The sequence below is a fragment of the Anas platyrhynchos genome, chromosome 1 (assembly GCF_047663525.1).
Source record: "Anas platyrhynchos isolate ZD024472 breed Pekin duck chromosome 1, IASCAAS_PekinDuck_T2T, whole genome shotgun sequence".
Classification (NCBI taxonomy): Eukaryota; Metazoa; Chordata; class Aves; order Anseriformes; family Anatidae; genus Anas; species Anas platyrhynchos.
The window spans coordinates 31,831,114-31,857,781 of NC_092587.1; the positions used below are offsets into that span (position 1 = coordinate 31,831,114).

The following is a 26,668-nucleotide window of genomic DNA, read 5'->3' on the forward strand; positions in this document are numbered from 1 at the left end:
TTGTTTTTTTTATTTATTTCCCAAGGGATGGTCCCATTAAAAATTCTTTGTCACCATAAGGCTTTACAGAAAGAGATCCTGCATTCTGTAAACAATAAAACAGGGTTTGTTTTTTATTATAAATACTTTTGCAATTATATTAATTAAACACCTCATCAAGTAATTGAATAAGCACTAACTAAAAAGCTATGTGCTACTTAATCCTGGAATCATTAGCATGAACTTAAGTAGTTGTATTCATCAACTGTCTGACAATGTGCCAGATGACTCGTTACTGTCGATTAAGGACTTGCACCTTTTTAAGACTTGGTGCCTGAATGCAACAAAAACACAAATATTTACTGAACCTCAGTACAGCATCTTTTTAGTTAGGTACCTGTAGGCTGCAAACTTGTGACATAATAGCTACTCAATGTTCTTCAACATTTAGTATAAACCAGCTTTTAAAAAAATATAATGAAATAAAATATACTTCTGTTTGTGTTTGTTCCCAGAATGTAACTTTGCAAGTAGGACATCAACAAAAATACGAAATTCGTGCTTGCAGCTCACAGCTTAAGATCTGTTAAACCTGTCTGACATGACACACAGCTTTGCATTGTTTATTCCAGTGCATAGAAGGATTTGCATGTTTTTGGAACCAGGATTTTGGAGTTGTTTTTTCCCCATTCAGCATGAATCTCAATCTATTAATTTTTCATGTTTCTGGCTTGAAAGTGGGATTCTCCCTCACTTTCTTGGCATTATACATAAAATATCTCCATTGCTATAATATTCCTGCCATCTTTCATTAATTGGTATCTTAAAAGTCACATTTCATTATTTCTCTTAGACAGACTGTTGCGTAACACGAAGGATCAAGGTCAAACGATACATGAAGAGATAGTTTTGACTCATTCAGATGGTTGTCTTCATTTTTGATTCCTTCTTCACTGCCTTCTATAAAATATGACAGATTCTGAACATTTTTCAAAATGTGTCTGTAACATCCAGGTATATTCAGTTGTAGCGGAGGCACTCTGAATTTGCACATCTGCAGTCCATCCTTGGAAAGTCTTTCATGGTACCATTGCCCAACTTTATTACTGGGATACTTGATACTATGTCCCACCATTGGAAGAACAACCTTCAAGGAAAAAATAAGAACAAATTTAAAAAAATTAAAAAAAAAAATCACCAATTTCCCTTTAAGGAAATGTGATTACAATCATAAATGTGTTTAAACCTTCTATTCTGGATCCTGAAATAGCAAAACAGCTCCTTCTTTTGCTAAATACAGACGTGAAATTACTTGAACACAATTTAAATGAAAAGTAGCAAAAATAATAAATATATAATGATTTCTAAAACAAATTAGAAATACACTAACATAAATTTCCTTACTTGTTGGGAAAGATACAGAAATAAAGATATTAAGTTACATATGTAAGACTTCACAGGACTCTGAGCCTTCAACAATTACATGAACCATTCAAGTGTTTTTCCCAGACATAGATTGAATAAATTTTCAAAGCATTTATATCCAACTTCAAAAAAATATTACCATACTGCAAATGACACTGTACTAATTTCCATTACAAAGTAAGTATTTTTTCTTTCCGTTTGTTAAGAGGGTGGAGATTAGTTCACATGTGTTTTCTTTAATGTGCATTCTGGCAAGAAATAAGACTGCACCAGTTAATATATTCCTACTATCTTTAAAACAAAACATTTTAATCATATAAAGAGATCATCAGCTCAGAATGTTTCAGACAGACTTACTTGATGTATAGAATATTTGTTAGCTGACTCTTCTGGAGCGGTGACAACATGAACCTGGCAAGACAGATAAAATGTTAAGAAAAATAAAACTACTTTTTAAAGTAAAGTTATTTTAAACTTAAAAAAAATAAATTAAGCTTTAAAAGTTTAAAAACTCTGCATTCTAGGATTATTTGACTACTACAAGGCAAAATAATCTATTCCAGCTGCGAAAAATATTAGAGATGTTTACTATAATCTACAATTTTGTGTTACATTGCCAAAAGCAAAAATACTAATTAAAATGTGTTCCATTGAATAGGAATATAGGAATATATGGTAAACTCAGTAACTTATTACTAAATTTGGTGGATCTGCTCTTCATTTGATTTCATCTACTCTTTTTATTAACCTTCACTTTCAAAAACAAAGATCACAATGGAAACAGAAGCTACTCTTTACAGGGACTAGAAATTACTCACTAACCTTTCAAGTACTTTTGCTTTCAAATTTATAAGAATTTCCACCCAAGAAGTGAGATACATTCTGCCCATGCACCCCCCTGTTTATTTTCCATTAAAACATTGCAACATTCTATGCTCTGTCTGATGATCGGAAGAAGGATACCTGCCTCCTTATCCAGTTAAGAAAAAGGTATGTTAACCCTGAAAGAAGAGATTGGTTGTTTCAGAAATGGACTTCAGCATGCCCAAGCCTGTGGCCAGCATATGCTTCAGTGCTGGCTTTAACATATTTGCTCACCTGTGGCTCCATGCAGAGCACCAAGGCTGTGCTATGGGCAACCAGAAACACTCCCTTGCCCTTTACTATTTTCCCAAGAAGAGAAGTGCATTTTTGAACAGCTGCCAACAGTTTAGACTCATCATCAATTTGTTTTAATTGCCTGAGTAAGAGAAATTTTGCTAAACATGCTTTGACTGTGTAGCTACAGCATGATTAGCAGTTCAGTCTGAGGCCAACTTGAACCGTGGCCTTACATTCAATAACGTATGTAATGGCAAAATCTGACCTTGAAAGCAAGACTCAGATCTACACTGACTGATAATATCAGTCCACCCAAAGCCTAATCTGAAGGTTTTCCCCAGCCAGATTCTAAGAAGAGCATCAGATGCCACACAGAATAATTTCTTATATACATCAATTCTGCCATTCTGTCCCTTCTCATCCCTTCACTAAAATGAATAGCCAAAACAGATAAAAACTGTTAAAACACATCTAGCATATATGCTTCTTCGTGATAAAGGGGAAAGAAGTGATGCATCTCTTTTTGATTTACCACAAACAGTAACTAATTTAATAAACATACCAAAATAAAAGCATAGGATTATTGTCTGACATATGAATGTACTCAAGTGCATTAAGGTTATTTTTCACCAGAACTATTTTGTAAAAACTCACCTTGTCATTCAGGGAAAGGCTTTCATCATTTTCCTCAGTGAAGACTAGATCACCTTCAACAACTTTTGAACCATAAATCTCCAGCCTATACGATGCTGCCTCATTCCATATTTTACTGCAATAAGCATGGACATAGAATATACGCATGGAGTGAGGAATGCTGAGCCATCCTCTGGTACAGCCTTCGTGATGTACACCATAGCGATTTAAAGCACGTAACAACATCTTCTCTCTCACTTTACATTCCGGCAGCATCGTGAGTGTGCCCTTTGCATCCTCTGATATAAACAAAAATAACCATATAAGCAATCACCGATTTTCCAAATACTACGTACAGGAAAAAACACACTTAAAAGGATGAAATAATCGGGTATGAATAAATAGTGTCAGTCTAACCCCTTTATGCTGACTTTTAAGTTATTATTTGCTTTCTTTCAATGTGTCATGTCAGACAAATTCCATCTTATACGCCTATCAACACAGTCCCATGAACTCTGTTCTCTGTATTTCACACGGGATAAAATCAACTAGCTGTCATTCGGTTATTCAATCCAGTTGCAGTTTCTTAGAAATGTATTTCATCGCTCCAAAGTTTTTTTTAGATCAGGTAACTGAAAGTAGAAAACAACCTAGGGAAGATCATTAAATTTTGATTTTAAGTCATTTGAAAATGTATTTCATAGGGGGTAAAAAAATGTGTCTTTATTTTTAAATTTAAAAATCACAAGGGCCACTAGGAAGCTTAGGCCTCACCCAAGATGAAATTATATTTAATCAGATTTGTACTACATTATATAAATGTTTTATATTTAAAATCTTACGTTTTACATATTTTTCCTTCCCAATTTTTCTTATGAAGATCAATTATCTGAAGGAGCCACTGCATGGCCTTTTCTTTTAGGAAAAGGCAAGCAGCTGTTACAGAATCCACATCAATGTCTTTCCATGCATCACACAGCAATGTATAACACAGAATGATTCATCTTATCTCATCTGTGAAATGAAAAGTCTCTGTGTCCCTTGAAGCCACATATTGTAGCTGTCGTGTCAACGTACAGTGATAAGCAGGCTAACAGATGTGGAAGATTTGAAGAGATCAAACATTTGCGGTCAAGAGCAACTTAAAATTTTTCATTTTGGAGGGAAAGTTGGCTGGCTGAATGACAGCAATAAACATGACACACAGAGCATTTTACTCAGCACGCTGTTTCTGGCATATTTTGTTGAACAGTTCAAGGAAGAAAGACGGCAGATTAGAGGAATGTGTGGAGGAAGATACATAATTAAAAAGACATAAAACCAGAGCCCAAAGGTGCAAGAACCCAGGAAGTAAGATTATTATAGAAATTTCATAAAATTAGATGCCCAAACGTGGTAAATGCTGAGTGTCAGTTGGGTGCCTCATTCTGCATTCTTCCTTCTAAATTAGAGAGGAAAAAGCTGCATTCCAAAAGCTAACAGACTGAAGGAGGCCAAAACTGCTTTGAGAATAATACTGCAGTCTTTCGAGCATTATGCTAAATGCCATTTATTTCTGCACTGCCTTGCACCTGAAATACATTAGTTTTCCACTATTTTGCACATTTAGGGCCTGATCTTCATCTCATTATTAAAAGCAATACGTGCAGTTCCAGGAGTTCTATGGAATATGCCATAAGTGACATAAAGCAACAGCAAAATAAACAGTCTCTCTCTGTGCAGCAACACTTTATTCCCTCCCAATACCTATGCTGAACTGATGAACAGACAATTTAACTGGACTTACCAGTCTGAAGAAAGTGCCTTTTTGCCTTGTTTACAGGGTCATCGGTATCTTCAGGCGTGAAGAATAATTTCACAGCTTCCACCTTTAAAAAACAATATTAATAATTTATATTTTCTGCACGTAAAAATAATTATTTGTCAACTAAACAGACAATCATGCATCCAAATCTCTGCTGACAGATTTGCAACCTCTCAAAATCATTTCAGTTCTTTAAGGTCTACATGAAAGACACAGAAGACATCACGAACAGCATAGCCACCAGTGTGGCTATGTTACTCTCAGATTAAGGAAAGGTTCTGGTCACAAAGAAGGCACGAGATTGCTTTCAAAGCTCTATGAGAAATGTCTTCTTGAACATCCAGTTAGGACTCCTCTGCATTGCAACACCATCATTCTATCCTGAGCAGGAAAGTTCCTTCCTCTTGTTTCCCTGCAGCATGTTTCACGTAACACTTAAGCTTAGCGCTTTCCTTAGACTCACACAGAGGGGCAACAATCCTTTCTTTTAATACTGAACTGATGCTGTGCCAGGGAAAACACTACTTGTAACACTGGTGGAGCCACACAGTTCGCTACCCCCTACATCAGCCTGTGACTCTCCCTGTTCATCTTTTTTATTAACATTGTTGTCTTCCTCTGTATTGGGACTGTGTAAACATATACTGTCACATTTTTGACACAAATGCATGTTTCAAATTAAAAAGTAACTGAGTTAAGACTAGAGATTTGTATCATTACTCTGCAGGGACTGACACATTGTGTCAACTGTTAACATATCAGAATTCAAAACGTCAGATACATCAACAGCTACTTTTATGGTCTGCCCTCAAATTCTCTTGGAATCAAAACAGTATTGGAGGAAAAGGATACTCAAGTATTCATTTGACTTTGTAGAGCTTGATTCTGTCTTAAGCCTGTGCCAAATACTACGCTAGATACACTGAAAAGTATATGACTCTTATCTTAAGGGTTATTACTTAAGAAATAAGTTCTCCTTAGCTTACACAGGAACATTTGCTCAGAACTAAGATTTGGGCAAGTAGCCAAGGAATAATGGAAAGCAGCACTCTCTTCTATACAGCAGACAAATTACTGTGGCATTGAAAAAGCAAATCCTTTTGTACGATCCTATGTAGTATCTTGTGACATCTGCAAAAGGAATATAGACCCCCAGGAGGATAAAGAGGCTACAGGTTAGGCATTGTATAAAGATTGCTTCATTTTAGAGTTCAAATGTTGTACGGAATGCAGCCACCTCCCCGAGAAGTGGCATGATGATGATCACATTCCCATCACAGACAGGAGAATCACTTCCTCAGCTACACGCAGCTGCACCTACTGCTTACAGATTTTCTTGATTCAGCATGAAAATCTTCATGCTTGTGTTGTTGTCAGAACTAATCTGGCAATTACTTCCAGCACACAGAGGGGTTTATCTCAGAAATGAAATTGCTCCCTGGGAAGGTCAGCCCCAGCACCAGACATTGCAACAGTAATGTAAAATGAACTTGACAGTAACTACTTATATTACAAAATGAAAATACCATTTTTCCATTCAGTAGAGCCAATCCTATTTGATCTGTCCGAACATTTTGTCCCTGGCCAAATCGCTGTGGTCCGTAGTAATTTACAAAACCTTTTGTCTAGAATTAGAAAGAATAAATATGTTAAGAACATCAAAACAGTGAGACTAAGCATACAACACATATCTGTACTTATCCAAAATACACACACTTTTTTAATCCTGAAATAACATAAAACAAAAATATGACTCATTACATTGATTTAGCAACTGATTTAGAAAGGTCTAAAAAGACAATCAAGTTCTATTCTCTTCATTAAAAAAAAACAAACAACACTAGGTAAATGAAACAAAATCACTTATACGTAATTATTGTAAATACTACTTCAGTTCAAATCAAAGAGAGATCTTTCTATGTGCCAAATTATCTATCGAAGCAAATGCAGCAGAGCAAAAGTAATGAACGGTACGAACTGTTGGACATTTTTTCTTTAAAATGCTCTTTTTTCATGAGATTGTTTGTATGATTATTACAGTAGTAAAGACCAAGAGTAAAAAGGCCAGATGTAGAAGAGAGAAAGGCATTAAAGCACCAGTTGATCTTTTTTTTTTTCAGTAATCAAATACATTTCCAAAATTTTTACACATCATGTATTTGGCTTTTGCACACTGGATAGCTTTCATTCAAGTCTTTATTCCTGGATTAATCTTCTTAAAGTAATTTGTGTTATAGCCATTACTTAGAAAGCAAGGGTTTTGCTATACAAAACATCTACACATTTTCCATTCCATGATTGTCTTCTACTTTTCTCAGAGACTTAAGATAGGACCTGAAAAAAACCCGCATTATCAGACAAAGGATAACAGCAATCAAAATCCACTTGATTTCAGGGGATCTTTGTCCACTACAGACATTTCACACATATTTATTGCATCAAAGTATACATTTTTTCACCCAAGCCAAACATGCATTTTCTTCACATGACCAAAAAAGGCAAGCAGTTGACACGTGTAACTATATTCTTTTATCCTATCAACTGCCACTGTGAAACACATCACTTTGGTTGACAGCTCACCTATTGATACTCATTTGCTACCAATTTGCTTTCCCTTCTGTCTTGCTGCACCACATTGGGTTCTGAAGCCTGCAACACAGAATGAATTCACTTATGGGCCTCCTTCAGATTGCAGCTTTGTTCCAAGGGTAATGCAGGAAGGCCATAAAACAGCAAAAACATCAAAGAAGGGAAGTATCACCATTGTTCTGCCATGACAAACATTTTTTTAAAGCAATTTGTGTTATAGCACAGAACTACAACCCCTTATTGGCAGCCATGCAGCTTTTTTACCTTAATATTTTCCATTGCTTCAGATATTCTCTCTTTCAAATCTGCAGAGGAGTCATGACTGTGGAGTTTGAGATCTCTCACAATTATATCAAAGTGATTGCCCTTCAGCTGACCAAGCCTAAGGTGCTGGGATGCTGAATGTATGTTCTGTATTTTCATGCCTTTTTTTTCCATTTTGCTTCCAATTTCTTTCAACCTGCATAAACAATTGGGAGAAATTATGAGCCGTCCGCTATAAAAGCTATAGAACTATAGCAATAAATACCTTCTTTACCTTATACTAGAACTAAAAAGGCTGAAGAATTCAAAAGAGATTTAAAACAGATTACTATGAGAAAAATCAAAGCAAATGCAGAGATAGCAGTCTTAAAATTCAGTTGTTATCCATAAACACTTCTAAAACGTTTGCTTCAGTTGCATTTATGTTTTGTAACGTGATGGGTATTGGAATGAACCAATTCATTGAACATTCTCAAGGCAACCAAACTGAATTTTGTATTTTTAATTGAATAGCTCATATATTGAATATATATTGGATAATTCATTCTTCAGTCATAGAAATCTTTTTTTTTTTAAAAAAAAAAAAAAAAAAAAAGTAATGTCTGCCACTTTAGTAGTCTCCAGAACACGATTTCCTCTTTCTTGGTCAGCCTTAACAAAAGCAAACTCAGAACACTGATTCTCTGGGTATGCCTGCACAAGCCTGTAATTGGAAACGCAGCTGACAGTTCAACTATCTGCCCTTTAAAGTATCCGCTCAATCACTTTGTTCTTACATGTATTAAACAGTCATTCAAATGAAGGGAAATTTCAGCTTACTTACTAAGAAATATTTTAACAATTTCATAAATTATTTCCTGATATACAAGAGGCTTGGAAACATTTAACTATTTTGCTTAATTATTTATACATTCAGACAAAGTTTTGCCTATTCTCTTGAACAAATGGCCTTATAGCCCGGTCTGCAGTGGAACTTTACTATCACTATTTATTTATGTTAGTTTCAAACTAACATAGAAACTTTAACTTAACATTTAACTTAGAAAGTTAAGGTTGGGGAAGAAATAAGTTATGTTTTTTACAACAGCATTTTTTTTACTGCAGTTACTACTGCAGAACTTAATATATATATATGTATATATATTTTTTTTACCCACTGAGTTTTGTCTAGAGCAACAAAAATGAGGAACCGAATGGCATGACTTGTAATATTGTCATGTTATTCAGAACCTTTACACTTGGTGGCATCTTTACTTAGTCTCAGGTTTCTATACTGGGCGATGTAATAGAAGCTGATATTCAGGACTCCAAAAGAGCGTCTGTCCAAAATAAAATTGCAGTGATCTAGTTTATTTTTTTAATCTGTATATGGCTCTTAAGTTGTCTGTGGACCACTAGATAAAACTTTGATAGTTTGTGGAAAACTGCTGGGTCACGTAGTATAGGTTCCCTCTCTGTTCCTGCCAGTAGACGGTATTCAGGAAACTGTGAAGGGGATCACATGAGCATGAGCTAGTAGGATAATGTCCCAGACGATATAGTATACTCGTATTATTAAAACAAATGAACGAGGGAAGACTTTTCTTTAAACTCCCACACCGGTGGACTTCAATCTTATGCTGTATATATCCTAAAACCACAAAACATTAAAGCTGTTACCACTGTGCTACAAGAGGGGAAGACACAGTGGTAAAACGACAGAATGGTTTGGGTTGGAAGGGACCTTAAAGGCCCTACAGTTCCAACCCCCCTGTCATGGGAAGGGATGCCACCCAGTAGACTAGGTTGCTTAACGAACATTTAAGTATCAACATGGTGCAATCTGCTGATTAACACATTAAAATATGTCTCAAACTTCATACACCCAGATTTCTAGTACCTCTCAGGAGTAACCTTCTTCACAACCATAGGTTGGTAAGTAATAGCCTTCTTGTCTTTGATGCCAGTGTAACTGAAGTCTGAAGGAAGAACTCCAAGTTCAGCAGCCAAGATGCCGATTGCTTCCAGTGTTTCTAGGTTTTCTTTCTGAAGGGTGAAAGCTGAAACAATCATCTCAGAATTATTAGGAATTTGATGCAAATCATACAGGTGCTCTTCCAGAGCAGATGTCCTGTTCTTCCCTTCAAACTATGACAGCATGGAAACTGCAAAGAAACAGTGCTCCCACTGTTTCCTCTCCCACCCCACAAAATTAAAGGAAATGGGACTTTTTCCAGTATTGAATGGGAAGAATAAAGATGCATTAAACAAAACTCAGAACAATCAATCCTCTGCTGGCTTTAAGAGCAGTACCTGACAAAATGCAACACAATTCAAATAACATGTCTTATTCTTAGAAACACTTGGTTTATTAGAAAACAACTGCTTTAAGAAATGAGATCATAAATCAAATCTGACCTTTCTAAACTGTACAACATGAAAACACATCTTTCCAAATCCCTCAACTTCTTTCAAGGGAGAACTAACGCACGGGGAATAACAGAGAATTAGAGATACAGGCAAAAGAACTGTAAGCATTAACACTGAATAGTTTATGTAAATCATTGCAGTAACTTGATTCACCCATCTCAGGTCTGTTTTTCAGTGATGGAACTATATTACACCAGGAATGATTTATTTCAGGATAAGCAATGGGTGCATCAGGCCTATGTATCATAGTAAAGTGATTCTGAGGGTCAGTGTTAGTGAAGAACTCTGTAATACAGAATCACCTAGGTTGGAAGAGACCTCCAAGATCACCGAGTCCAACCTCTGACCTAACACTAACCAGTCCTCCACTGAACCATATCCCTAAGCTCTACATCTAAACGTCTTTTAAAGACCTCCAGGGATGGTGACTCCACCACTTCCCTGGGCAGCCTGTTCCAGTGCCTAACAACCCTTTCAGTAAAGAAATTCTTCCTAACATCTAACCTAAAACTCCCCTGGTGCAACTTAAGCCCATTCCCCCTCGCCCTGTCACCAGGCCCGTGGGCGAACAGCCCCAACACTTCCTAAAACCACGATATTTACCTGTGTAAACTTCTTGCCCGTCAGGGGAGCCCTCAGCAGGCCGTTTTCGGGACCGCCTGCCCCGGAACCGCACGGTTATCGCCATGTCCCCGCGGGGCAGGGCGAAGCTCTTGGTTTCCAGGAGCTTCCCGAACCTCCTGCCCAGCAGGTGGTGCACCGCCCGCCGGTGCTCCTTGTCGGGGTCGGGCTGGAAGCAGAAGGTGGAGCCCTCCGCCTTGGCGTCCAGGAACCTGAAGAAGCCGCTGGCCTCGGGCTCGCTGACCAGCTGCCGCAGCTCCCGGTAGCCCTCGTCGCCCCTCACCACCACCTCGCGGCCCCGGGTGGCCGTGGCGAGGAAGGGGAAGCGCTGCCGCACGGCGCTGTGCACCCCCGCCCGCTCCGCCTTGCCCCCCGGGCTGCCCAGGCTCAGCTCCCCGCCGCCCCACGCCTCCCTCAGCGCCCGGGCGAAGCGGGCCAGCCGCTCGCTCGCCTCCTCGCCCAGGCAGCTCGCCAGCGGGTCGCCGGGCGGCTCGGGGAGCGCCGGGGCAGGCTGCTGCCCGCCGGGGGACGGGGCTCTGAGGGGAGCCGGCTCCGCCCGCGGCCGCTCGGGGCCGCGCGGGGGCAGCGGCAGCTCCCGCACCACGAAGTCGCCGGGGCAGCCCTTGAGGGTGCCGCGGAAGCCGCTGTGCGCGGCGGCGTAGCCGAAAGAAGGCAGCATGGCTCCCCGCGGGGCGAGAAATTAAAAGTCGAAATCGAGTTAGAATTAAAAATGGAGGTAAAATTAAAAACACGCGGTTGAAATTTAAATAAAAATGGAAATAAAGGCGGCCCCGCGCGCAGGGGTACGGATCCAAGATGGCGCCAGGGGGCGCCGCGGGGAGGGGCGCGGGGGAGCCGTGAGGGAGCCATGGGGGTGCTACCAACTCCCTCCAGCGGAGGGGGGGAAAAGCTCTCCCCCTCTATTCCCCCTCCCAGTGGTGCGCCCCGAGAAGGCGGAGCGGAGCGCGCTTCCGCCAGGCCGTGCCCTCTTAAAGGGGAATTACGCGGTGGGCTCGCTCCGGGCGGGATGAGCCGGGCGGTGGGCCCCAGCACCCCGCTGCGCCGCCTGCCCTACGGGCTGCTGCAGCGCCTGGCCGCGTACATCGACCCGCAGGACGGCTGGAGGCGGCTGGCCGCGGACATCGCCGGTCCCTCGGGGGAGAGCAGATACACGCAGCTGCACATCAGGTCCCCGGCTTAACGGGAGGTTCCCCGGTCCCGCAGCGCGGCCCCGTTTTTGGGGTTTTTAGCAGCAATCTGGGGGTCGCGCTGCGCTGCCCCGGGGGGTGCCTGCGGGGGCTGCCCCCGTGGGGCTGGTCCCAGCGTTGAAGCCGCGTGTGTTACACCCAAATGTGAATTTCCGTGCTGGTTTTCATGCCTCTAAGTACCTCACGCAATCCGTTACATCCTCATTTTTAACGTCCTTGCGTTCGCCGTTAATCTCTGCCCCTGCTTCCCCCACGCCGCTCTTCTCAAAGCCTCTCCTAATCTGTGCTTTCAGGAGGTTCGAGGCCTTGGAGCGCATGGGGAAGAGCCCCACCTGCGAGCTGCTCTACGACTGGGGCACCACCAACTGCACGGTGGCGGACCTGGTGGAGCTGCTGCTCAGGAACCAGTTCCTGGCACCAGCGAGCCTTCTGCTGCCAGGTAACCCACCCCTCTGGGCTCTGTCAGCAGCTCTTGGGGGGCTAAAAAGCCTCTCAGCAACCTGAAGGTCAGAAAGGATTACCTCAAAATAACCTACAGTGGATATCTTTGCCATAATTTACAATACAAGCTTTATAGAATTGGTTTAGAGTGCTTCAAATTTGAATAAAAGCCCTGTAGTATTCACATTAGAAGAATATGATCTTTTCATGGAGTTTACATTTTGCATAATCTAAGTTAAAAATGCCATAATGTTACTCGTTTGTTTGTTTTCTTATTCCTAACACAGTTAACACCTTCTCTAAATTCCATTTTCAGAAGCTGTCAAGGAGGCACAAGAAGTTACGTTACCTCTTTCTTCGCAGGAAACTTTGCCCATAGATGAGAAGCGGCTGCCTATACAGGAAAAAGAAGTGGCAGCTGTAAAACCTAGTCCCTCTCAGAATACAGAGGAGCAACCTTCAACTGCTTCCTACTTAAGTCAGGAAAACAACAGCTCACAGTCTAGTAACACGGGTAGGTGCTTAGTTTGCAAAATTTAGGTACAATCTTTTTTGTTGATCCGTCCTTCACCTCTGTGAAATAAATCCTAGGAGCACGTTGGAGTAATGACTGCATTCCTATCTCCTTGCTTTTGTTTTTTTTTCTTCTGTGTGACTGTGAATGAAGCTTGTGGTAATAATAAGTCATCAGAATATGAGATGCACCCTGCAATTAGTGTGGCTAGTGTAATGGAAAACTTAATTATTAATCGAGTTGCAATTTGTTTAGTGCTACACATAAACCTGTTGCCCTCTTTCAATACTGATTTTGTAGACTGTTTAGCACCTTGTCCTTTAGAGCTGGATCTTAACTATCAGAAATACCTGAGAAGGCTGGAGAAAAGATGACTAAGGAAAGATATTTTTTTAAAAGAAAGATTTTTTTTTACATTTATTTCCTTGCATCAGAAAGTAGGGCTCTGTTATGTCAGGATTTGTGTTGTAGCAGATAGACAGAGAATCAATTCAAGGTGCTTGTCCCATAAGCAAAAATGCATTTCTGTGTTAAATGGCATATATCTCTCTTAGATTTCCACAATTTTTGGTTTCGTGACTTGGAAAGCGTTACAAATAATTTCGATGCACGACCAGAATCAGATGGAGGTAATAAGCTGGGAGAAGGTGGCTTTGGCGTGGTGTTCAAAGGCTACATCAATGGCAGAAACGTGGCTGTCAAGAAGCTTGCTGCTGTGAGTTATCCTCAACATCTTTTCTGAAAAATGACCATATAGTATAGTCTTGTCTATCCATAGAAGGCGTTGAATTTTCAAAAAGCATCCCTACATTAAGCATCAGTTGAGTTGAGAACCTTATCCTGTAGTCCTGTGTGTGGTGCATGCTGTCACTGTCAGCAGAGATGATGTCTTACCTTTCAGTAGTCCTTATGGTGGCTCGGATAGTTGTTGGGATGAGCAGGGTGCCTCCTCATTTCCCTTCCTCCCCCTGCACACAAGAAGGGGCAGAAGGGAGGGGGAGCAGGCGAGGTTTCCCTTCTAGTTCCTATGGCACAGTCAGGTGGGAGACTCACAAGCTAAACAAACTAAATAGGTATTGCTGTATAATTTCAGTCTTTGTAATAAATGTTTTGTGTGAATAATTAATTTTGTAACTAGTAAGTGCTTTTAGTAGGAAACTGCAGTGAAATAAAATGCACAAGTAGGAGAATCCAGTGAGGTAAAACTCACAAATGCACGCTGGGTGGGGAACGAATTGAAAGCAGCCCAGAGGAGAAGGACTTGGGCATGGTGGTTGGTGGAAACACCCAGTGTGACCTGGCAATGTGTGCACGCAGCCCAGAAAGCCAACCGTGTCCTGGGCTGTGTCAAAAGAACGTGGCCAGCAGGGCAAGGGAGGTGATTGTCCTCCTCTGCTCTGCTCTGGTGAAACCTGGAGCATTGCATTCAGCTCTGGGGCCTAAAAGAGGGCAGTTTTACATTAGATATTGGGAAGAAATTCTTTACTGTGAGGCTGGTGAGGCCCTGGCACGGGCTGCCCAGAAGCTGCGGGTGCCCCATCCCTGGAGGTGCCCAAGGCCAGGCTGGATGGGGCTTTGGGCACCCTGGTCTGGTGGGGAGTGTCCCTGCCATGGCAGGGGGCTGGAGCTGGGCGGGCTTTGAGGTCCCTTCCAGCCCAAACCATTCTATGCTAAGTTGGTGACTGATGAAACTGGATTAATTACTCCAGTAATGTCATGTTACATGATATTAAAGACCATGTTCTGATACTTTGTTTGTTTGTTTTTGAATTCAGTAAAAAAATACAGTAAGCAGTATTTAACTACGTGTTATGTGTAAATAATTAAAATAAAGGCCAACAACTTGGTTTGTGAACAATAACCAATTTTTGAATATGTACAACAATATTAATGTCAAATACTTTCTTTGTAGATGGTTGATATTAGTGCTCAGGATTTGAAACAGCAATTTGATCAAGAAATAGAAATGATGGCAAAGTAAGTAGCAGATCATAAATATCACTATAACCTTTTCTGAGAATCTGAGTTGCTAGATAACACTTCAGCTAGCATGGTCCCTTATTTTTGTCTTAACCTGAAAATTTACCTTATGCTGCTAAACTTCATATAGAGCATGAGTGTATTTGGGTCACATCAAAGCAGTGCTGCTGACAAATGGCTAGTTTCTTGTGCAGTAGGGCTGGAATGTGGCATGGGGGAGCAAGTTCCCTCTGCCTTGCTTTCTCACAAACGTTAGGAGCTTGGCAGAACATATCTGAATAGAATTTTGTTGCCACAGGTGTCAGCATGAGAATCTAGTGGAATTGCTTGGTTTCTCGAGTGATGGTGCCCAGCCCTGTCTGGTGTATGAGTACATGCCCAATGGTTCATTGCTTGACAGACTTGCTTGTCTGGTAAGTAAAATCTTTTCTAGCTTCCAGCTGCCTTACTTTGTTAAAGTGGGGCTATTTCTGAAATCCCTTTGGAACAGTAGCAAACCGTAGTGGCCAAACAATATTTTACTACTTGCTCTTGTGTTCTAGAAGTAAGACACATGATGAGAAGTACTCTTCCAGTAATGTTATATACAGATGTTTTAGACGCAGTGTTAATTAGTCAAAGCAGATAACAATATATTGTGATGTACCAGTACCCCGAAGTCCAGGGAAGCTTGGACTTGCTGTGCCTTTGTGGTATGGAGCAGAGGGTGCTGCAGCTCCTGCTTCTGACATTGGCTTGTTCTCTGCTAGCCCCTGAGATTTTGTGTTGTAAAACTGCCCTTGTGATAGCAGCTGTAACATGATGTTCCTAGTCTGTGTATCGCTTTCTGAAGCACCTAAACAAATGGGGTATGTTTCTTTTTAATTATTATTTTGTGTAATGCTTTCATCTGATTTAATCAAATGATGTATCTTCTAGCCTTGGCCTTTAATAACACAGAAGTTGGTTCTTTTTTGATAAAGGCAATTTTGTGTATGAGGGAGAAAGCAGCCCATGTTGGAGTGATAAAAATGGTAAACCAGATTTAACCCGCTAGGTGTGTCCACAGTAATCACAGTAATTTAACCGTATAAAACCCGCTTTATATTAAGCAGGTGCAACTTCTGAGGTTGTCATCTGTTCAACATTTTAAATTGGTGTTTGTTCAACAACCCATGCCCCCACAACCCAAAAATGTAGCTTTGCTTTTTCTGCACTGATCTTCCTGCTGTGCTGGCTCAAGCGTTGCTTGAGCTGGATGGAGAGCTGGGTTGGGATACTGATCAGGCTGAACTCTGAGCAAAATCTTTACATTTCAACTGGAGACATTTTCTCTGCAAGTTTCCACCTTTGCCCCAACAGGAAGGAATTGTGTTAGGATGAGAATAAGTAGCACTGAATGGGGAAAGGCCTGGACGTGTTTGGTAGCACTGCTGGCTCAGGCTGGTTTGTTTGATTTGCTCAGGAACCTACATGCATGCAGGTTTTTTGGTTTTGCTTTCCAGCTGAGTCAATGTAGAAGAGAGGTTACGTTTTGCTTAAGACAGTGCAAGTTTATTTGTAGAAATGACTGTCCTTGACAGGGATGAATGTTTTCATATACATGTAACTTTGGCCATTATCAACAAGTGAGCTGAGAAGAATAGTGGTAATTGAAAGCTAAAATTAGAAATGCATTTTTTTTTTTAAAACTAATTTTTTTTTTACAAGGAAAAGACAAATTTACAATATAAATTCAGAAAGAGTCCTTGTCTGATAAAGTCAAATAGGTGAGGAATGCATATACTGAATGTGTGTGCATGCTGATAAAGCAGGATTCATCATGAATTCACTGGCTTTGTTTGGGGCATAAACTCTTATGTCATCTGCTTCTTGTCTCGGCTTTGAGGAGCAGGCAAGGAAGGTGGTGGAGTGATAAAATACTCTAATCCTCCTCCCTTGGCTACTGACAAGATTAAAAAGTGCTTTTGAAATGCACTTTGAAAGGTGTCTTCGCTTCCAAGGTCTAGTTATTAGAGTGGATTGAGCTAAACTCTTGGAAAAGTGTTAAGTCTGGAAATGTTGGAAGATTAACTTCTTATTAATAGTACAAAAATGTTGGTTGCTTGGAGTGATGGGCTTTGACTTAAAAGGCACTGGTATTGGTGCTGATACAAAGAGCAAGGTGCAGCAGATGCTGATAGTTCTTTGCAAAGTAGCTTGTCATACAGGTTCAGCATCAAATATTATTGAGAACACCTGCAAAAAAAAGTAAATTAACCTGTTGCAGAGTGTGGGGAAGAGAACTATATGTGACTGTCAAAGTAAATTAAGAAATCTATGCCATTAATCTTTTAAATTATTTACTTGAAAATCACAACACATGGCGAGCAATTGTTTTGGATTGTGTTTCTTTGTTGTTTTGTATCGTGTGTATTGTGTAGACATTTTGTATCTATGTGTATAATAAATTCTCATGTTTTCACTTCCCTTTTTCCCTTCTTATTCAAGAATGACACTCCACCAATTTCTTGGGATACGAGATGTAAAATTGCTCAAGGTACAGCAAATGGCATCAACTTTTTGCATGACAATAATCATATTCACAGAGACATTAAAAGGTAAAAGCTGCTGACTATCACTGGCTGCTTTTTCGTTGTTGTACCCTGTTAAAGTTTGTTAGAGGGAACAGACTGAAAGAATCATTGCTTCTTCACTCAAGGGCACAATCTTTTCTGCAAGTGCCATCCATCACCGTAATCTTGTCTGTGCCGCAAGGACACGGCCAGAACAGACTTCTAGAGATAATTGGGGCTGTTGTAATCTGTCACTATCAAACAGTTATTTGAGTGCTGCAAAGACACACAGAAGTTCTGTTGTTTTGCAATTGCTGCTAACAAAAAAGCTGCTGTTGGAGAACATTATGAGTTCTTAAATTGGGAGTTTTTCAGATGAAAACCCAGCCTTTTTTTTTCTTCCTAGAACACTTCTTCTGAGTGTCCCCTTTGGTTTCTTTCTATTTATTATGAAGACTTTAAAAATGACTTAAGTCAGGTTTATGAAATTCAGGGCTCTTCAGGGTTGATGTGGTGTTCACTTGGTTGTTATACCAGACTTTTTTTCTAGGGATATCAGAGATCAGAAAAAGCTTTTGCATTCTGTGATTTTTATTTCTCCCTTTCTCGCTAGTAGTTTGGTTCTCTTTTTGAAATACCAACACAGTACAAATGTTCGAAGAAAAGCCCTAAATGCCTTACTCCTTTTGTGAGTTAACAAGGAGAAATGGAGTGGTTGAATGTCACGGATGAATGTTTCAGTCTCTTTCTGACTTTTAACAACTCTGCTACATCTAGAATGCGTACGTTTTGTGAATTCAGCCTGTGCAGAAAGAGTTTGTTGCTTCAGCTCCCTCATAAAATGTACTGCTGCTTTGACAATTCATATTTATTCTTCTTCTTTCTTCCCTGCTTAAGCTTCTGGACAAGTGTAATGCCTGGGAGGGACTCATTTTCATTCCCTTGTGCTGCTCTACCCTTCTAACTGCTGTGAGTTGATCATATTACAGGACTGAGTTTTGTTTTGTTTTTCTTGAATTCCATTTTGTAACCTCTTGCACTTTCACTGTGACTAGTTCAAGCAATTTGGTTGCAAACTTAGCAAAATGAAAAATGAAGTAAAACAGGTGTCTTTTCATCTGTTACGTGGGAATGTGTCATAACTACCCAAGCACTGGAACAGCTTCTCTGTAGGCTAGTGAGGGCATGTCTGAATAAGTGTTCTCAGAATTGACCATAGCTTTTCGGTTGGTTATACCCAGGAAATAGTGCATGTATCTTTTGGAGCTTGACAGTTGCAATAAAATTGATTCTGTTGTGGTGTATCACAACGTGACCTGTCGTAACTCGACTCTTCAGAGATCAGAGCTGCTTATCAACTTGAAGTTGTGATCCTGTTCCTACTTAACAAGCTTTAACTATGAAACCGGTTGGCTGATGTTTGGCTTCTTGCAATGATTATATATTATAACGCTTTTTACAACTGTTCTAGTGCCAAGTGACATTTTGTAGCTTGCAGCTGTGTTACTTTTGTTGACAAGGTTTAGTGAACAAGAAAGGCAAGTTAGGAGTAAGTTTCTAGTGTTACATGTTGCATCTGGCTATGTAGTTTGTTAGTAAGTTCCAGTAAGGGGGTCAGAAAATAAGGAGAAATATTATAAATATTAAATAAGTGATTTTGAAATGGTTCCAAATTCTACGAGCATAAGAAATAGTAGAAGGATTTATGCCGCAATTCATTCAACTGAATATTTTTCAAAAATGTAAGACCTTTTGGATAGGCCTCATACTTCGGGTTTTCTGTAAGGCCAGTAAAAGCTGGAGATCAAATAGAAACACAGCACGAATATAAGTATTGTTATTCATTTTACATGGGAATTTGTAATGGTTGATATTGTATTAGATAATAGTTATAAAACCTGCTTTTATTGGTTCAGAGATTTAACAATTAAGAATTCTAATGTGATCCAATACCCAATTTTGCTCTTTTTCTTGTTTTTTTTTTTTTCTCTTTTTTTTGTGTCTTTTTTTGTTTGATTGTTTATTTATTTGTTTGTTTCTTCTTTGCATGCATGCACAAGAAAAACTGCATGCATTTGTCTTCCTGTCAGACAGATCTTACTTTACTTAGAGCAATTCATTTTGAAATTGAGTAATTTCAAAAAAAGTTATGTATATATATAAAGAAATATGAATAAAGACCTTATATTTCAAGAAACATTCAGAACACCAGTTTGCATTTAGTTACTAAAAAGTTATTTGCCTTTAATAAAACCAAGTTACTGGTTTGGAAAAATATTTTTTCATTTTTCTTCACTTTCCACCAGTGCAAATATCTTATTAACTGATACATATGTGCCCAAAATTTCTGACTTTGGACTTGCAAGAGCGTCTGTAACATTTACACAAACCATCATGACTGATAGAGTTGTTGGAACAGCAGCCTATATGGCACCTGAAGCTTTGCGAGGAGAAATAACGCCTAAATCTGATATCTTCAGTTTTGGAGTAGTAAGTAGAATGTTCAAAGCCATATGAATTCTGTTTTGTGACTGGTAAAAGTGTACAGAATCAAGAATACCTGGGAACTAAGAATGAGAGAACTATCTCTGATCTATTATTTCTCCTTCCCCTGCCCCTGGTGCATGTGCTCATAAGAAAGTATTTCTGAACTTTGTTTAAAAGCATTTAACTATGTGGATCAAAACTTTGACTTTGCTAATGCACTTTCAAATGGATATCTTTAGAATGTGAATTTATGTATGAAAGACCAGAGTAAAACAACATTCTAAGTTCCAACTAAATATAGGTTGAAGTAATGTAAAACTGTTTCACTTCTTGCATAGTAATGCACAGAAATGTGACTCTGGTTGAAGATATTTAAGAAAATGATTCAAACTTAAGTCTTTTACTATATTTCAGCACCAAATGTGTGGTTCCATGTAGGATTTGCCTTAAAGCTGAATACAGTGCTTATCTAATCCAAATAAGATAACTGCTTATTATTTGGGAGAAAAATGAATCAATTCTGAATAGATTCAAGAGCCATTGACACCCTCCTTCATGGCATTTAGTTTCATGGGCAGGTAGGCCAGATAGTGTAATTGAGTATCTTGGGAGTCCTTCCATTTTGCTTTGAAGCAATGCAATATAGGATGAGGAAAAACTTCCCAAACCACACTGCTAATAAGTGATAATAGAAGTAAAGGAAGGAACACCAAACAATTGCATAGAGGGCTGTCTTTGGACAAATACAGATTCTGTGAACATTTGTTTGAAAGACTGAGGATTATGCTCCTCTTCTCAAATGGTATATATGCTAAGGGTTGTTGTATGTTTCTTCTCTTCTGATTTTTATTTTTTTTTCTCTTAGGTCTTATTAGAAATAATAACGGGTCTTCCACCAGTAGATGAAAACCGGGAGCCACAGTTACTGGTATTTTTCTCTTTGCTTTCTCCCTGTCTCCCTCTAGGATCACATCATGTGAAATCGTAGTCAGTTAACAGGTTATTAGACAATCAAATTAGTCAGCAGGAGATGCAGTTATGATAAGAGCTATTGTGTCAATGTGTGTTTTAGAAGTGAGGCAGAAACTTTTCTCTCTTGGCTGGTAGATCACTGCCCCGTCCCCAAGATCATCTCCTTCCAAATCTGATGCTTTCTTTGTTTTGATATTGTTTCTTATTGATATATACACACATACATACGTATACGTGTATGTGTGTGTGTGTGTGTGTGTGTGTATATATATATACATATATATATATACACACATATACACACACACCATTCTGCTTTATGAACATACATGTAATCCAGTTTTACCCAGATAACCTGGTAGTTCATCTTTCACTAGAGCATCTTAAAGCATTCATCTCCATTGGTTCTTTGTTTCTTACCATTCCTGTATCATTTTTCATCCTCTTCAACTTCACTAAGAATTTGCAAATACCTTGTTTTTAACCCTAGGGAAGTTGGGAATTGAAGAGCTATTCTGGGGTGTTTTGATTTTTAATGTTTAAGTAGAAATTGTCTGCTAATTTGGGAACTATATCTCCAAACTTACTCTTTTTTTGAATTAAAAATCTTATTAACTTGCTCTTTTTCATTTTGGTTTATTTATTATTTTTTTTCAAACTACTTAGTCCAAGATTTTCCTGGTATAGTTCTAATGTAAAACTTAATTATTTACTTAGTATGAAATAGAAATGACTTTTGGTTTGGTTTTGTTCCATACTATTCAATATCAGATCACTTCTAACACAGCTTTAGGAATACCTATGTACTATTAATAGAATATTTTCTCTAATCCATATCTTCTGGAGTAGTGTAATACTTATCCTGTTGAACTCTGTGATGACCTTGGAGAACTTAACACTGTGTCAAATGTAATCCTAAGCCTTATTTATTTATTTAAAGTGGGATTTTTCACAAGATAAATCATACTTTTTATTCCATTTTAGATTATGATTGGAACGTTTTTATCATTGTAACATATTTTAGGGAGCATAAAGAGAATGGTTAGTGTAAGACAACGTGACATCCCTAGCTTTGAAAATTTTAGGGTGGTTGAATGTCAGCAGTTTCAGACTCACCCTTGGGGGGGGGACAGCAGAAGGCCTGCCTCTGTTCACTGACTTGTCTGTGGTATTCCTCAGACAGTATTTGTGATTGCCGATAACGTAGTTCAAGTGCGTTGGGGCTGGAAAGTTTGGGACTAAAACCATCAGATTTGAAAATTGATTTCAGACTAGAATCATAGAATGGCTTGGGTTGGAAGGGACCTTAAAGACTATCGAGTTCCAGCCCCCCTGCCCTGGGCAGGGACACCTTCCCCTAGAGCAGGTTGCCCAGGGCCTTGTTCTACCTGGTCTTGAACACCTCCAGGGATGGGGCTTCCACAGCTTCTCTGGGCAACCTTTGCCAGTGCCTCACCACCCACTGAGTGAAGAATTCCCTCCTAATATCTAAATTCTAAATCTCCCTTCTTTTAGTTTAAAACCATCCCCCTTGTCCCATTATTGTTTGCCTGAGCAAAAAGTTGCTCTCCATCTTTTTATAAGCGTCCTTGAAGTATTTAAAAGCTGCACTGAGGTCACCCCAGAGCCTTTTCTTTGGACTGAACATCCCCAACTCCCTTTCTTTGTAGGAGAGGTGTTCCAGCCCTCTGGTCAACTCTGTAGCCAGCCCTGTGGTGCCATTCTAAGAGGTGCACGGCCTTTGTGGGCTGAGGGCTCCAGGCCTGGATGCAGGAGCCTCACTAGGGCAGAGCAGAGGAGGACAATCATCTGCCTTGGTTGATGCAGCCCAGGATGCAGTTGGCCTTCTGGGCTGCAAGGGTGCACTGCTGGCTCATGTCAAGCTTTTAGTCCACCAGAACCCCCAAGTCCTTCTCTGCAGGGCTGCTCTCAATGACTTCTTCTCTCAATCTGTGCTCCTTTCTGTCTGGGATTGCCCTGACCCAGGTGCAGCACCTTGCACTTGGCTGTGTTGAACCTCATCAGGTTCATGTGGGCCCACTTCACAAGTTTATCCAGCTCCCCCTGGATGGCATCCCTTCCTTCTGGTGTATTGATTGCACCATGCAGCTTGGTGTCATCTGCAAACCTGCTGAGGGTGCACTCAATCCCACTGTCCATGTCATTGATAAAGATATTAAACTGTACTAGTGCCAGGACAGACCCCTGAGGGACACCACTTGTCACCAGCCTCCATCTGGACATAGAGCCACTGACCACCACTCTCTGAGTGTGGCCTTCGAGCCAACTCCTTATCCACTGAATGATGGTCCATCCTTCATATTTTTCTAATTTGGAGATCAGGGTGTCACGTGGGACCATATCAAAGGCCTTAGACAAGTCCAGGTAGATGACATTGTCTGGTTTTTCCTTGTCAACTGATGTAGAAGTTTCCTTAGAGTAGACATAGCAGCCAGTGACCAACTGGTGGAGGAAGGCATTAATCTCCAGAATGAGGCCTTACGAACTTGATAAAAAAGAAAAGTTACTTGTTCTTATGCTTGCCTACTTGTGGGTTAGTAAGTAAACATGGGTACTTTGTTACTTTTTCAAGAGAAGCAGCCTGATAAGAAACTGTGCTAAGCCTTGAATTGTTAATTGAGCCTTGAATATTAAAGTTGTATGACGCAGCTAAAAGGAACTTGCTATGCAATTGTGTTAACTCAGAGATAAACGTACTGTACACTTCTATCACACACTATAGTCTCATAAGTTGTTTCTGAAAATATTGATGGATAATTATGCAGCCAAACCACTGCCATTATTCTTTGTCTAGAAACGTGGTTGCAAAAATAAGTGCAGAGCCCTGAAAAGCAAGTTTTCAAATTGCTACTGTGGAATATATGATCTTCAGATGCTTACCATGTTATCTGTTCATTGCTTCAAACTCTCTTGCAGTTAGGTATCAAAGATGAAATTGAGGATGAGGAAGCAACTATTGAGGATTATATTGATGCAAAGATGCATGACTGGGATGCAACTTCAGTTCATAAAATGTATTCAATTGCTGATCAGTGTCTGAACGAGAAGAAAAACAGGAGGCCAAACAGTAAGACGGTATGTAGCTTTTCAGATTGAAGGCTTATTTTTAGCCTTTTTTGTAGTTACAGTGTCAGTTATTTGTACTTCTCTCTGTTCTTTTGCAGGTCCAGCAGCATCTACAAGAGATAAAAGCTTGACATATGTTTCTTCTGATACACATGTTTTCTAAACAATAGAGACCAGTAACAAACGCAGACTTCTATCAGCACATAGTGCGACGTTATCAGCTTTTCTGCTTTCCAGAACTTTCTGGCCTGCGTATAAGGTGTGCTGTTGGCTTGTCACGATTGTGCTGTTTTTTAACTGAGCAGCATTTCCACACATCCTTAGTCACTGGACCTTCAACAGATTTTTATTTTTTTTATTTTCTGTATTAAGTTTTAGTGCTGGTACATCATCTACACAGCTTTTTAAACAAATAGATTATGAAATGGAAATGTCTTTTGATTTTCAAGTATGTCCTTGGCAAACACGTGGGACAGTTGCAGGTTAGGATGTCTTTCTGCAAATCGCTTTCTTGAGTGATCTACTAGACCTTTTTCCACTGAAGAGAAAAACATTTCATAGTTACAGTTGGTACTTAACACTGTCTTCTTGGAAAGACACAACAGTAGTACCCATTTAAAACCAACTTCTTGCTTAGCATTTTAGCTTGAGAGTTCATATTAGTGTGAGAATAGACTGGTAATGTTTGTGAATGTCACTTTTTGAAAAAAGTCTTCTCAGGATTTTTTTTATTCAAATAAATGTTGCTATCTTCTAGGTTTCAAGGTTTTATAAGTAAAACAATTACACTAATAGAAATGCAAAACAATGTATAGCTTTCTTTTGCTGAACTCAGTGTGATGACAAACGGTTTAATCTTTGTTCATAGGAAGACTCACAATTAATATTTTATGTTTTAGAATAAGATTCTATATGAGATATTGCAAATACAGATGGTTTATTTTGTTAAAAGAGACCAATATAATGTTGTTAGGATCAATTCTGCCCTCTCCTTAGGCAAATAATTAAGCTCTTATATACATAAATATAAGTAAATATTAAAAATATACATTTAAAGGCATTGCAAGCTTTCAAAAAGCAGAAAGATCGACAGATCAAAGAAGACTTCATTCTACTTTTATTGAGATTCTAGATACTTTGGACTACCTTTGTAAGTGAAAAAGGTTAGTTTCATATAAACCTCTTCTTGTTCTTCAAAATTTTCTTGACAGCTTAGGGATAGGAAAACAGTTTGGCATACAGCTAAACTAAGATCTATGATCATGGAAAAAAATTAAACAGAAAAGAATCTGACTGTATTTAGGGGCACATATTGTTGCAGAAGGCATATGATTTCTAGCACTTGTTTTTATAACATTAGAACTCTGGTTATTAAGTTATTCTTTATTTCCCTTTCAAAATGACAGATTAACCTAGAAAACAGAATCCACTTAAACCATTTCTAGTTTTATTGAGTATAAACATTAAAAGCTGTTTAACATAAATAAAAACTGCATTATGACTGTAAATGCTTATTCCAGCTCTTAAAACCTTTAGTCTTGGAAACAACGTGCATTCTATGTTGCTTCTGTTTCTGATAATAGCATTATGGTAACCTCACTGCATGGAATAAAGCTGTACAGCTTTGGACCAGGGATAGCGAAGGGGGAAAAAAAAACACCCTGCTATAAACTGGAATGAGAATAAAATGCATTTAAGTCATTCTTAAAACAACTATTCCAGCTGTTACTTGAAGGCTTTCTTCTAGATAATTTCTGCATTTTATTGTTCCCTGGAGCTCAAATACATCTGTATTGTTGCTCCGAAGTTGGTTTGTCATCTCCCTGATGAGTGCTATTCGCTGCTGGTATTGTAGAACAATTTTGTTCATGTACCAGATGTGATGTTCTAGGTACAAGGAGCATTGTTATCACAGGTGTGTGAGTTAATGTTCTTACATCATAGTGCACCTGTGAGCTGCCTCTTTGGGCTGCCTGCCTGTTAGCATCTAAGTTTTGCTGATAGTTCTCCTCGCTCACTGAAAATGAGGCATGTTTGCAACAATTTCAGTTAAAAAAATAAACTATAAAAATTGAGCTCTTTTCATAGTGAGGAATATCCCCGTGAGGAATAAAGGTATGTGTTAAGTGAATGTAGCTAGCTTATCTGTTTTTCTATTATTCACAAGTTGCAAGGAGAGGGGACCTTCCCTATCCCCCAAGATTTTTTGTTTTTTTAAGATCTGCAGATACTAAACCCAGCACCTATAGCCAATGATGGGCTAATAGTAGCTGACTTCTGCTTCATTTATTCCCTGCAAAAAGCATTAAACTATCCTAGGCTGCATCCTTTACATTAATTACTATACTAAAGCTTTCTGTGACAGAAGTCAGTGAATTGGTCGTTCGTGTTCTTGGTGAATAAAGGAATGATGGAGCTGGAGGTGAGAAAAAACTTGGTATAGCTGCTAGTAGCTGGATATATTTTTTTTTTGTCAGCTGTAGTATTTCATATTCTTGCTGAAATGTTAAGAATTGCTGCACCTTTGTATTCGAGATGGCTAGTGGAGAGTTGTATTAAACACCCACTGAACATAAGGCAAAGTGGCTTTTGTTCAAGTTGTCTGTGATATTCATGCTCA

General features: G+C 39.4%; 2 protein-coding genes across 3 annotated transcripts; one reads left to right on the top strand and one right to left on the bottom strand.

The window, feature by feature from the left end:
* Positions 1 to 11,504, bottom strand: PUS7L (pseudouridine synthase 7 like). Its single transcript, XM_005009957.6, has 8 exons — positions 10,808 to 11,504; positions 9,675 to 9,834; positions 7,796 to 7,991; positions 6,469 to 6,567; positions 4,925 to 5,006; positions 3,160 to 3,437; positions 1,762 to 1,815; positions 1 to 1,126 (listed from the first exon to the last, which is right to left on the bottom strand). The coding sequence occupies exons 1-8, from the start codon at positions 11,502 to 11,504 to the stop codon at positions 803 to 805; spliced, it is 1,890 nt and encodes a 629-aa protein (XP_005010014.4). The 3' UTR covers positions 1 to 802.
* Positions 11,422 to 26,624, top strand: IRAK4 (interleukin 1 receptor associated kinase 4). 2 transcript variants are annotated; one of them, XM_027456946.3, is made up of 11 exons: positions 11,422 to 11,561; positions 12,327 to 12,472; positions 12,791 to 12,988; positions 13,543 to 13,703; positions 14,901 to 14,965; positions 15,267 to 15,381; positions 17,438 to 17,547; positions 19,809 to 19,992; positions 20,855 to 20,917; positions 23,899 to 24,057; positions 24,147 to 26,624. In XM_027456946.3, exons 2-11 carry the CDS (start codon positions 12,349 to 12,351, stop codon positions 24,177 to 24,179), a joined length of 1,212 nt encoding a protein of 403 aa, XP_027312747.3. In that variant the 5' UTR covers positions 11,422 to 11,561; positions 12,327 to 12,348; the 3' UTR covers positions 24,180 to 26,624. The 2 variants fall into 2 exon arrangements, with proteins under 2 accessions (XP_027312747.3, XP_027312722.3); XM_027456921.3 differs by lacking the exon at positions 11,422 to 11,561 and adding an exon at positions 11,694 to 12,013.
* Positions 26,625 to 26,668: the final 44 nt, after the last annotated feature.

Bases quoted from the DNA above. Each gene is read 5' to 3' on its own strand.
- PUS7L (XM_005009957.6), bottom strand. From the start codon at position 11,504: ATGCTGCCTTCTTTCGGCTACGCCGCCGCGCACAGCGGCTTCCGCGGC. The intron at 3,438-4,924 runs GTAAGTCCAGTT...TGTTTATATCAG, and splicing joins AAGGCACTTTCTTCAGACTG to AGGATGCAAAGGGCACACTC. The intron at 1,127-1,761 runs GTAAGTCTGTCT...TTTTCCTTGAAG, and splicing joins ACAAATATTCTATACATCAA to GTTGTTCTTCCAATGGTGGG.
- IRAK4 (XM_027456921.3), top strand. From the start codon at position 11,694: ATGGGGGTGCTACCAACTCCCTCCAGCGGAGGGGGGGAAAAGCTCTCC. The intron at 12,989-13,542 runs GTAGGTGCTTAG...TATCTCTCTTAG, and splicing joins CTCACAGTCTAGTAACACGG to ATTTCCACAATTTTTGGTTT. The intron at 14,966-15,266 runs GTAAGTAGCAGA...TTGTTGCCACAG, and splicing joins GAAATAGAAATGATGGCAAA to GTGTCAGCATGAGAATCTAG.